General features: G+C 36.2%; 1 protein-coding gene across 10 annotated transcripts in view; it reads right to left on the bottom strand.

Annotated features, from left to right (window-relative positions):
- Positions 1-334: 334 nt before the first annotated feature.
- The window catches only part of LOC128018253 (AP2-associated protein kinase 1), a 45,471-nt gene continuing 32,873 nt past the window's right edge, over positions 335-12,932 (bottom strand). For 4 of the 10 annotated variants that reach the window (XM_052603653.1, XM_052603646.1, XM_052603647.1 and 1 more), the window contains 3 exons: positions 10,775-10,930; positions 10,213-10,326; positions 335-1,440 (listed from right to left, as the gene is read on the bottom strand). In XM_052603653.1, coding sequence (XP_052459613.1) covers positions 707-1,440; positions 10,213-10,326; positions 10,775-10,930 — 1,004 coding nt within the window. In that variant the 3' untranslated portion in view covers positions 335-706. Of the gene's footprint in view, positions 1,441-3,871; positions 9,065-10,212; positions 10,327-10,774; positions 10,931-12,932 lie in introns of those variants that run through there. The other 6 variants (XM_052603652.1, XM_052603654.1, XM_052603655.1 and 3 more) reach the window with 3 other exon arrangements.

Raw genomic sequence — 12,932 nt, 5'->3', positions numbered from 1 at the left:
ACTCAAGTGACCACGCCCTTAATTATGCAGAACTGTAAGGCTTAATATAATTTAAACGGATGAGTTAAAAAAAAAAAAAATCACCCCCTCACAGTTGTCATGAAGGGCAAAATTAGCAATATAGCCCAAAATAATTTTTTTAACCAGGCTGTAAACATGTTTTTTTCTGCTGTAAAGTTGGGCATTTTAACATGGGGAGTCTATGGGACTGACTCCCTTTTGCAGCCAACCTCAAACGGCCAATCGATGAATTGCAGTTTTAGTCACTTCCTTATTGGCTTCACAAGAGAGAGCGCAAGGTTGCCGCTCGGTGTTTTCTGAGAGAAAATCAAACTTATTACATATATTTTATTATCATTGGACAGGATGTGTGACTCTGCTAGTGATAGTGGAAAAACCATCAGTAAAAGGATGGGAGAATAATACAAACATTTCATAATAGTGGAAATAATTCTTGCTGAATCCGTTTTCTGTGGACATGGTACATACACAGGACAGAAATGAAGCTCAACAGCATGAGAATGATCTGAGGTAGCAAAAGATCACAATCACAATCAAACGCTGACCCAGAGATAGACCACCAGAGGCCATAAATGTGCTTCATTCTTGAATAAATTACACTTAAGTATACAGCATTTCATTATCTTATGCTTGAATCATTTAGGGGGCCAAAGTAGAACGGTCCGGTTTCACAGATGCCATTCCCTCAGTGTTTCTCTTGACGTCCTTTAAGGTGGAAGGGTGCCGAGACAAATGGGTCAGCAGAGGTCACCTCAGACGTCACAGAGCTGTGTTCAGGGTCTGTGTTCACAGGTTCTTCGTAGTGTCGGGAATACTTAGAAAGTGCCTGGGGGCGAAAGGGCAGAGGGCTCACTTGGCCGAGGATGCTCTGGTCAAGGGAAGAGTTCGGATGGGAATGTAAAAATCTTGAATTGGTGTAAACCTTTCCAGAAGCTTCCTTCTTCCTACCAAAGGGCGCCTGGAGGAAAATATCAGGCTGTCGAGGCTGAGCTGGAAGGCGAGGAAAAGGTGCATTGGCGAACACGTCCCCATCGGCGTCTACGTCTTGTCCGGTTCGAAACGGAGCTTTGGAGAAGACGTCGGCACTCGGATCTGCACCTGAATGCTGGGCTTGTGATTGCGAGTTGTTTTGAGAAACCAAAGAGGACTTGTTTTCAACTGGTTCCTCGGATTGGGAAGACATCTGGAGGTTTCTGGAAGATGCTGGACTTTGGTCGTCGTCGTCATCCGAGTCTTGAAGTAACGGTCTGGAGCCACTGCAGTCTAGACTTGGCGTTTCTTCGCCACTCGCTTGTGACCTCCCCACTTCTATTTCTCCATCGTCTTCATCGCTGGAATGAAGACAGCCCTCCTCCAAAGGGTTCTCGAGGTCACCTCCCTCCAAAAGCGATCCATATCCAACACTCTTGCCTCTGGCTTCTGCAAAACAGAAAACCGTAAAAAGGAAATTGATAGTTAATGACATTTTCACCAATACATTAGAGTTTGAATTCAATAGCAGGAGGATCATTTTGAACAATCAATGATTATGACCAAAAAGTATTTAAAATAAAAACTGCGACCTTCTAGAAATACACAGAATTAAAAAAAACTAAAGATTGGAATATCCAGAATCATCTATTTTTGCAGCCATTATCGGGGACAATTGTTGCAACATTCACCCAAAAATCAACATTCTGTCATCATTTATCCCCATGTCATTCCAAACCCGTATGACTTTCTTTGGTGGAAGACAAAAGCCATTCTGAAGAGCGTTGGTATCCAAAGTGTTTTGGTGACAATTGACTTCCACTGGATGGGGGGAAAATAATTCTCAGAATGTTCCATAGAATTAAAGGTCATACAGGTTTGGGAAAATATAAGAGTGAGTAAATGACAGGACTTTAAACAAGTGAATATAAAAATGGGGAGTCCTCTGTCACACTCCACTACAAGATGATTACACAATGAAGCAATAAAGCACAAATAAAGCACATTCCACTACAGTATAATACACAGAAATACAGTACTAACTAATACCACAAACAGTCAATGTCTATGACAGTTACCACTGACAAACACCAAACTTGTTTCCACAAACTGTCACTATTAGCCTTTCAATAAAACAAACACATTTCTGAGAAATTTCAGAAGTCTAATGAGAGAGAGAGAGAAAGAGAGAGAGAGAGACAGAGAGTGTGTTCTCCCACTTCCATTTAGTTATTGATGTATCTAGCAATAGACAAATGACCCTAATAAGCATTGAGAGCCATGGAAACAAGGAGGTTACAGAAAACACAGACTGAACTGAGATCAGAGCAGAGACATGATGGAAGTCTTACCTTCATGAAGAAGGAAATGGTTGGCATTAAATTCAGGATTAATACAGCGGCACACTAAGAATTAGTTAATGCATCAGTTTTAATCGGTGTAAAATGTGACAGTATCTGTGAAAAATCTGTGAAAAATATTTACACAATAGCATTCATGAGGCAGGACAAATTGCTCAATATATGAGAAATGCCACTAAAACTAAAGCTTGAACACTTGTGCAGATATTGAATTGATTTGAAAAGTGTGAACATATGATGCAGTGCAAAACTCTAAGATGTGGGGGGGGGGGGGGGGGGGATTTCTTTCAACATTTGTTCACCCTCGTGTGTATGACTCAGTTTTTTCAGTAGAACATAAACAAAATATATATTCTGAGAAAAGTCTCAGTGTTATTTTGTCCACACAATGGAAGTCAATGGTGATCAAACATTCTTCAAAATATCTTTGTTTTTTATAGAAATAAAGTCATACAGGTTTGAAATGGCACGAGGGGGAGTTTATGATGACAGGATTTTCATTTGTAGGGAATTCAAAATTCAGTAGCCTCACATTTTGAATGCATGCTGTTTATGAGGTCACATAAAATTATATTTTGATAAAAGCAATATTTCAAAATTTAAAATTAGCCTTTAACTGGCATGCTCATGTAAGCTAACTATCAATCCCTCATTGAACAGGAAGTTATAATAATTAATCAGGACAGTGTGTGTTAAGTTAATTTTAATCACAACATGGGCATATTCATCCTTAAAGTTAGAAAGTTTAATTTTGCACAACAGGACCACACTGTACACCCAAATGTTGTCTTTACTTAAATATTTAAGTAATCTTGACCAGACGTTACATTTCGGGTCCATAAATCAAAAACCTTTGTGTAACATCTTTACATACAAAATATGTAAACTTAAGATTTCTAGAGTTGTCAACTCAAAATACTGAATTATTAAAACGGCTCAGTCTGGTCTTTATATAATGTGATTGGCCATGCACACAGTTCTGCCTGGCAACAAGAGAACTAATGCACTGATTGGTAGATCATTACAAAAGGCAGGTCTCGCTTCATTTTGTCTGTCTCTCAAGATCTGCACTTACCAGTTTGACTTCATTTTATAAAAAATACTGAGATTTAACAGAGATTAAGAAGTAAATGCTTAACTGAAAAGACAAAATTTAGTAAAGTCACCGTGATGGAGATGAGTGTTTGGTTTAATTGGGACTTGATTTCTTAAACATTACTTTTTCTCTTGCTATCTAAAACACACAAATGCAAGAAAAAATGTGATCAGGTCATATTGGTTACTTGTTGTTGATGATATAGTCATCATTTGGGTCAACTTATTAGGGTTTTCAGTGTGATCCAAGTAGTGTTTAGTCATATAGCTTGTTTAGATTTGGCCAAGAAAATAAAAAGTTAAGCAAAAATCTTGCTTAAAAAGGTGTGAAAGGAAAAAAAAAAATATGACATTTAGTCACAGAATTTGAATGTGGCATGATAATGAGAATCATGATAATCCATGAACACAGACTAGGACACAACTATCTGTTCCCATCGACACTTTTATTCAACATCCTTCTTTTAACATTTTCATTGGCGCATAAAAGATAGGGCTACAGAAGGAAAAAATGGATAACACAATAGCATTCCAGTATAGATAAGACCTTTTTTGTTATCGTCATTATTTTCTCCTGACATGCGCTCTAATACACACTACAACAAGATAGACATCAGACTACTTAGCCACACCGCTAGGTGCATATCTAAGAGTAACATGAGAATTGAAATCAGATTGCATAGGTCAGCCACATTAAAACAAGCAAGGGAGGAAGAGGGGAAACAATCACAATAAAATAATATCGGCAACTCAATCTCATGACATTTCATAATGTCACGTTTTACGATTTGGTGAAATGTTACCTAATTTGTATTAATTTTTACTCAACCCTATGTTTTTTCTATAATTTGCTGACGTCCCACTGTTGCTTAGATTTAAGGTAGATCTTCACGCCTACATTTTAAATTGCACGTTTGCATCAAACGAATCACACTGCAAAATTCATAGTAAATCGGCAGCTTGTAAAAGGGTTACATTTTCTCATGAGATTGGGTTGAATATTACACAACAATGTTCTACCAATGCAACATATGCACAAGCTTTGAACAAAACAATAACTCAAATCATTTAACAAAACAACATTTAGGTATACTCTATAAGCAGTTATATCTCAAAAGAAATGACTGTTTTATTACTGCTTCCACACATCTAATCATGAAAATCCAAACGTCATACATATAGTACAGACAGACATATTTTCTTATTGAGCTTTGTATAGTTTTACAATTGATTGTTGGTAAATGTTGCGTTTGCAGAGATTCGTCAAGAGTCAATGTCATGTCTGACACCTGCAGATAGTGATATACCAATATATAGGCCAATATTTTGAGATATTTGAACCGATTGATACTAGAACTGTTTAGCTAATGAAAAGAAAATGTTAACCTGAAAAATATTAAGCTGTTTCTGTTGGCAACTTTTTATTTTTGATAAAATCCTGAGTTCATTTCAGAAATTTACAATATCACATTTTTAATTTTGTCATTATTTAGGATTATAAGTATTAGTATCAGCATTATCTATGCCCTGCTTTCTAGAAAATTCATTTTGTCAATTAATTTCTATCACTTTTCCATAACATTTCAAGTCATTTGTGATTACTGAATAATTGATTCTCATTTGATTCAGACAAAAGCAAATCATCTATTGAGGGGTGTGTTTCCCATAAAACAAATACGATGCAGCATTGGAGAAATTATGTAGTTAGTTTCAGCTAGTTTTCCTAAAACAGTAGTAACATGTTCACACATCTGTGGTTTGAACCATGCTGGTTCAACAATACTGGACTGTTAATATTGACGTCATGCGCAGTAATATATTTTGCAAAATAAAACTTTATATAGTTAATTTACACAAAAACAACTGAAAGGCATTAATTTTTAAACCAAGTTTACATGCAGTATGTAACTGGTGTACACTTTTTTTTCCCCTGTAGGATCAACATGTTGTTCATACAGTTTGAAGTTTACTCCACTTTCTCAGGAACATGGCATCTGAGGACTGTTTGATAATTAATCTTTCTCTTTATTTTTTTTCTTTATTTGATGTTGGATTCATGCATGTAACCACAGGTCAAGGCCTGTGGCACTGCTGTTTGCGAATATTCATTGGAACTACAGTATGGTTTCGGGAAACTCTGAACTGTTGGTAACTAGCAACCATAGTTGGCTAACAATGCTTTTGGGAATCACACCCCAGTTATGAACCAGTCTGAACTAGTGGTGGGCCGTTATCGGCGTTTACGTGCTACGTTAACAGGAGACTCGTATCGGGAGTTAAAAAAAAAAATATCGCCGTTAATCTATTCTCAAAGTTGGGTTGGGAGCTGGGTCTATACTACACGAGCTATGATGACTTTCACCTTGATATTTTTGCGCAGATGAATACCTAGCCGAATCGATAGGGAGTCTTTAAACCTGTGTGTATGCCTACTGTGAAATGACCACATCAAACGTGACGTGCTAACATGCATGCAGCTAAGATGCTGCCGGGATTGCTTAAATTTTTTCTTAAAGAAGCTTCCCAATGGAAACCTCGACAAGACGCACGCCTGTTTCACACATTATCCGTCTGCAGTGCGTATGCAGTCTGTGTGCGTTACGTCTGTGGTGCAGGAGCAACACGGACTCATACTCATTGTGCTTTCACACTGGACGCGTTTGCAGTCCGCTACTCGGTACGTAAACGGTCCAGGAACGCACTGACGGACCGCAACCGGGTGAACGCTGGAATCGGATTGCAGACGGATTATGTGTGAAGCAGACGTAAGGTTGTTTGCACCTCGTGAAATGTGGAATTAGTTTACAGCTTTCTCAAGCAGTTTGTGATGCATTTTGGAAACAGGAGATGAGCTCCTGTTTTAATGCACCACCTAGCTTGATAAACCCGTTCTCAAAGACTTAACGTTACTTTTAGTCATTATTTTATTTGGGTAGTACACATATTCTGAACGCCTTCGGCAGAATTCAAATGAGCCATTTTAACCTAGATTAATCTGGATGAATTCCAAGTTACAGTGAGATTAATCGAGATTAAAAAAATTATCTATGCCCACCACTAGTCTGAACACAAAAGAACTGATTCAGTTGAACAATTCACTTGCAAATCAGAATCACAATTACTCAAAAATAAAGTAATATTTCGGCATAACTAGGAGAAATTATATTCTTTGTTGCAATATCCTGATTTCCAAAAGTATCTGTATTGCCTGTTGAAAAACACAATTCAGTGACAACTAATTTTGTGACAGTAACTCCAGAATGTATCATTGATTATTTTATTTGAATCTCTCATTTCTGGTGAACGTCACACTGTAGACCAGACCTCAGGAGGAGCAGTCCGTCATAGGCTCGGTCTAAACACATTTACTCAAAGTGAACTTAGAAAACTTACAAACACATCTCTTAGGTTTAGATTCAAAATACAGCTAGAGGCTATTTGAGGAGGTAATGAATAAAAATAAATAACGCCTTTAAATGCTGCCTACCGCCACAGCCCATGAGGTTTTGGAACAGCTTATATTTATTCACATTTATCATTTCGAACTTGATAGATGAAATGTAATAGAACACAGAATCTTTTCAAAACCGCAGAACTCTGATAGTCTCTATCTGTATATTCAAGTTTATCCAAAATAGCCTTCATATGACGAAACACACAGACAGAAAGAAATTCCAACTGACACTTTGTGCTCTAACATACAGATAAATAATCTTTACATTATTACATTTATCTTGAGAATAATATGCATTTATACAGATTCTCAGTTTGTACATTTATCCTGTACAATCACAGCCTGATTTACCCTCAATATGTTTCCTTTTCATCTAAATGTGTCGTTACAGGGGATAATTCACAACTGGATCAAAATTATAAATATTAAATGTACACTATAACGGTAGCACAGGGCACAATGAATGTCAGACAGCAAAAAGCAAAGAAAAAACAGAAGCATAGGGTTTAAATGAACAAGTGAAAGAAGGAATGAATTAAGGAGAAGAGACCGAATGACAGAAAAAAAATAAATGAGGGGATGAAAGACATCACAGAGGACTGAATCCAAGCGATAAATACAGCTATGTGACTGTTTATAATAACCGCAAAGAGAAACACCTCAACAAGTGTTTATTTACAGCAGTTTATATGCTAATCTGTGATGCTGCATGGCTACTTTGCAGGACACACTAAATCTAATAATGTAAACCTTAACTTTACCACTTTTAAGGACCTGAACATACTCTGCATAAGTGTGTGAATGCTTACACTTCTGTTTTAATGGCATAGACCTCTTTGGGTACTGTGGTGTGTTACCTACAATACACTTGCAATGACTTCAAACATGTTAGACACTGCTAGCATGCTCTACAGTACCATACACGAGTTTGGGGTCAGTAAGACTTTGTTTATTTATTTGTTTATTTTTAAATTAATTCATACTTTTGTTGAGCAAGGATGCATTCAATTGATCAAAAATGACAGTAAAGACATTTATAATGTTGCAAAAAATATATATTTTAAATAAATGCGGTTCTAACTTTTTATTCATTACAATTATCCTAAACACACAATAATAATATTAATAATAATTATTATTATTAGTATTAATTTAATTCATACTGGTAAATCCTGTTATACATTTAATTATATATCTATATCTATATATTATACATTATATATTCAAATGAAATTTCTCAAAAATATTGATGCATTTTGTGCATCACACTAGTTCTTCTGTAGTTCATGTATAATTTGAAATGTCAAAGAATTTCTCATTTTTATAATTAACCAAATGGGAGGTAAAGGTATGATAACATGGCAACTTTAAACATTTACATCCTTGCACAGTGACATGTTGCTAAGACATTATAAATCATATGAAATATAGTTCTAGTTGAAAATCATTACATTTTGAATGTTTTATAAGCTTAAATTCCACCCTAGTGCAAAAGGTTTATGCTGATTTTGAAAGCAGCACAACTGGTTTTCAATACGAATAACAATAAATTAGTTTCTTGAGCAGCAGATCAGCATATTAGAATGATTTCTGAAGGAAAAAGTTCAGCTTTACCATAATAATATTCCACAGTATTGCTGTTTTCACCCTGTTTTTATCAAATGACTGCAGCCTTCGTGAACATCAGAGATTCCTTTAAAAAATATTTAAATATCTTACCAACCTCAAACCTTTCAACTGAAATGAAATCAATTCCCTTCCTGCATTACTTGTCATTGAATATGGTTTTATTTTGAAAGATAAATCGATTATGAATTTTCCAAATCTATTGATCACTGATTTTCAACTAAGCGGAGTCATACATTTCATGCATGTTTTAAAACCCTGAAGTGTGAAGCATAAATCAATGATAGAGTGATGAGCATGTTTATGGATCAGCAGAAGAGAAACATACAGAAAACGTGAAAAGGAAACGTCAAAGGAAAATATGTGCAAGGACACTCAACAGGTTGGACAGGGTTTATGCGACTACTTAAAACAGGTTTCTAAACTCCCTCTCTCTGTTTTTTCTACAAGTCGATGAGTTGGTCCACCAGCAGAAGGGAGCGTGCCAGCGAGGGCAGACTGGTCTCAGAACTGCCACTGTTGCTGCGCGAATGACCACCTAGAACATCCCGGAAAGAGGAAGAGAGAGAGAAAAAGAGAGAAAGGAAAGGAGGTGAGAAATGTGGGAAAGAATGAGGACGAAAAGAAGATGTTGATGGAGGGTGAGTGAGGGATGAGGCGTGAGAAAAGAAAAGAGGGAAGAGAAAAAGCAAAAACCAGATGAATAGCAGGAAAGAGAAAGCATAAAACGCTAAAAGATAACAGAGCAGCATCAAAGTAAGGATCATGTGTGGGAATAGCAGAATATTTTAAAGAGCATGGCAGGCCCAAAAAAGCTTCAGGGGTGAATTCTATTCGCTGTAATGCTACTTTAAGATCATAGATTACATTTTAGGTTCAGTTTATAATGTAGAAACCCACTTACTTGAATTTCTAACTTGAAAGTCATCTTTCATCCCAAAATCAAAAAGAAAAGAAAGTGCAAAAAGTCAGTTTTATTTCTCCTTTTTTAACAGTATTTTTATAGGCATATTTTCCCTCAAACGCTCATTACAAGGAAGTAAAATAAACAGAAAATATATACAGCACTGTCAGATATTTTATTTTATTCTTAATTTATGTTTGATTTGATCAAGAATACAGTAAAATGTTGAAAACCTCCGTGCTGCTTGAACTTTTTGTAAAAAAGGGGGAGCAATTATTCTTTGATGAATAGAAACAGAAACAGAAAAGCATCATATCTGAAACCAACATCTTTTGTAACATTATGTTTTTTTTGTCACTTTTGATCAACTAAATGTATCCCTGCTGATTAAAAGTATGATTTACTTAAAAAAATATATCTAATTGACCCAAATTGCCCATACAATAAATATATATAAATAAAAAGTGAAATAATTAATGTAAACATTATTTTTTTTCTTTAATGAGAATAACCATTGACAATAATGGGTAAAAGGTCGTTATGACCAAAGAATAAACCATGACAACAATCTAAGATATTACAGTATTGAGAATTTGGCAAAATAAATGTCACAATGACCTAATTTTTCTTCTTTTGATTTTGGGGCGAAACAGGGCGAAGACAGTTTGTAATGCAGAAGTGAAATCATGCGTGTCCGATTCTATTTCACAGCTCAAAGCCAGGGTCTAACAAACATACGTCTGCACTTGGATGCATGTGCGCTCTTCCAGAATCTCCCTTACCTTGGCTGGAGCTTTTGGAGAGAAGCACTGGAATTGGGTCAAACTGGTTGTCTGAGCTTTGGTCCCCAGTCTCAGAGGACTGGAAGACTGAGAGCAGCTGAGCTGGATCAGAGGCTGAAGGAATGAGGTTAGTGCCACAGCAGACCGGCAGAGAGAAAACAAAAACAGAAAGAGATCAGGGAGAAGGTTTAAGAGATGGAAAAAGAGAGTGATGAGTTTAGATAAGCAAGAGCAGGTAAGGAGTGCTTAATTCGTCAAGGCCTTTTCTGAGCACAAAGCACAAATTTTCATCATTTGACTCCGCATGTAGGCTATTTTGTTTAATTGTTCGGCAAATTAAAATTGTTTTTTATTTCACAGGCTAATTCAAACTGGTTTCTATTTCTGCTGCTGGGTTGAGAAAGTCATTGTGAAAACATGCAAAAAAAAAAAAAAAACACAATGCGTGTTTTGACAATTAAACACAGAACGTGTAAAATCAACATTGCATATCAGTGTCATCCCAGGGTTTTAATTTACTTACACGACATGCCACTGAGGTGATCGTGCATCTGTTTCTTACCCTGGTGGTACGGTCCACTGCTCAAAGCAGTAGTGGTAAACTGGTCCATAGATGGTGCAGGGAGAGATGAGGGTGATGAGGCCAGAATTAGACCCCCAGTGGAGGGGTGAGAGAGAAGTGGCCCGTCCAACAGTGAATCCTGTCCCACCAAAGAGTCTGGAGGACACAGGGCAAGCGTGAAGAACAGAGAAGGATAGAGAACAGAAAGAAGAGTTACCAGAGAAAGAGATTACTGAGAATAGAGAAAGAGAGAGAGAGAGAGAGAGGTGCAGAACAAGAAGACATCAACCAAGTACAGATAAGATTAGGGAATGCAAAGGAAATATGTAAAGACAAAGGATGGGTAGAAGGTGGCAGTGAGAATGGTGGCAGAAGTGGATGAGGCCCACAACATACTCTATGAACGCTTGATTTTACTGGATGCTGTGTTCAGAATGTGCCAAAACAAACACAACTATGTTGTTTTGGTAAGTGTTCTCTTTCAGGTCTACTACTGTCACAGCGGAGCGACCGTTTAGTAAAAAGAAATTGCACACACGCCTAAAATATTGGTTTGTTTTGAGCAACATATCTATGAAATCTGTTTTTATTTCTCTGTTATGTTTTTTTTTTTTTTTTTTGGATTCCATTTTAAATGTTTAATTCAGTTTTAATAAGGTGTCTTATCAATTGCATTCATGGAACATTAACAATTTAATAATTGTAACAAAAATAGTGCTTAATGATTTTTTTCCCCTCGTAAACTCTGTGTTGTCCATTTTACACACACACACACACACATACATATAAATGTTATTATTATTATTTTTTTTTACTTTGTTTTATGATTTAACACAAATTTATATATATATATATATATATATATATATATATATATATATATATATATATATATATATATATATATATATATATATATATAAAACTGTCAATTAAATTTGAACATTTACTTTAATTTTTTTGGAACACAAAGTGCAGCACAACAGGGGTTTACGGTTTACATTAAAACATAGATTAAAAACTGTGTGATATTCCTTAAAATACAATGTTTTAATAACTGTATAATAAACTGTACATTCTAATATTATAATTTTTTTCTAAACCTTTATTTTGAAAACCTGTGTGTATCTGACAACAGTTTTATCAAATGAAACCGTGACCTGCTTGTGAAGGGACACTCAGAGCAGCTCTGGAGATGAAGCTCATGTGTTCATGTGCTCATACAGTGAGACAGTTGCTGAAAACACCATGAGCTAGAGTATGTGTAGTAGACAAAACTGTGCCGCTCACTCATTCTGAGACACACTTACTAATGAACAGATTTCATAGCAGTGATCAATATCACAATCTGAACTGTATAGCCCTTCTTATTTATTCATCCAAATGTGACCAATATCTCTGTTATAGTGTTATAAGATGATTTTCCTGTCAAAAAATAATGCTACTAAGTTTTAAAATAGTTTTTGGGGTCACAACAATGTCGGTGAAAATACCTCATTATGCATGATAATGCAACAAATAACCAATAACTAAAGGCCCATAGAGACACACTCGAAATAACCCCCAAGTAGTTATGTGAAACACACTGGGATGTAGATAGCCATTTGGTCACCAGGTGGCCCTACTGACAATATAAACACACAATAACACAGTCTGACCTGGAGAGCATGCATTGATTTCAAGAAAGGTGACACAGCACTTTGAGGCTTTTAAAGAAATGTTCTGTAGGTCATCACCCTAGTATGACCAACAATGTGCCATTTGTTCAGACTTTTTGCTGCCAACATCATCAAGAACTTATCATTCAACCAAAGCCATCCACATGTTCTCATCAACAAGTGATGACAAGTTATATCCCTGCTATGTGAGCTCATGTGGTTTCTGTGCAGAACAGAACGTATCAGCTTGATTTCATCAGTGGATAGACTTACTGCTGTTATTGATTTCTCTTTTTTAAGAACGCCACAGTGAACAAATGACTGTAATGCACCAAAGAGCCTGCATTATTTCCTGCTACATAGAAAAAGTAGTTAATCTAATAACTGCTAGCTGAAGAAGAGCAGGAAATGTGCCAAAGCAATCTCAATAAAACAATAACACTAGGCCTTATCCAGCAGACCAGTAACCTGTGATCTATCAAGTACCACACGACCACATT

Source organism: Carassius gibelio, chromosome A8 (genome assembly GCF_023724105.1).
Source record: "Carassius gibelio isolate Cgi1373 ecotype wild population from Czech Republic chromosome A8, carGib1.2-hapl.c, whole genome shotgun sequence".
In the NCBI taxonomy this organism is placed as follows: Eukaryota; Metazoa; Chordata; class Actinopteri; order Cypriniformes; family Cyprinidae; genus Carassius; species Carassius gibelio.
Note: the sequence above shows the minus strand (reverse complement) of the source record. Positions and strands in the feature narration are given on the sequence as shown.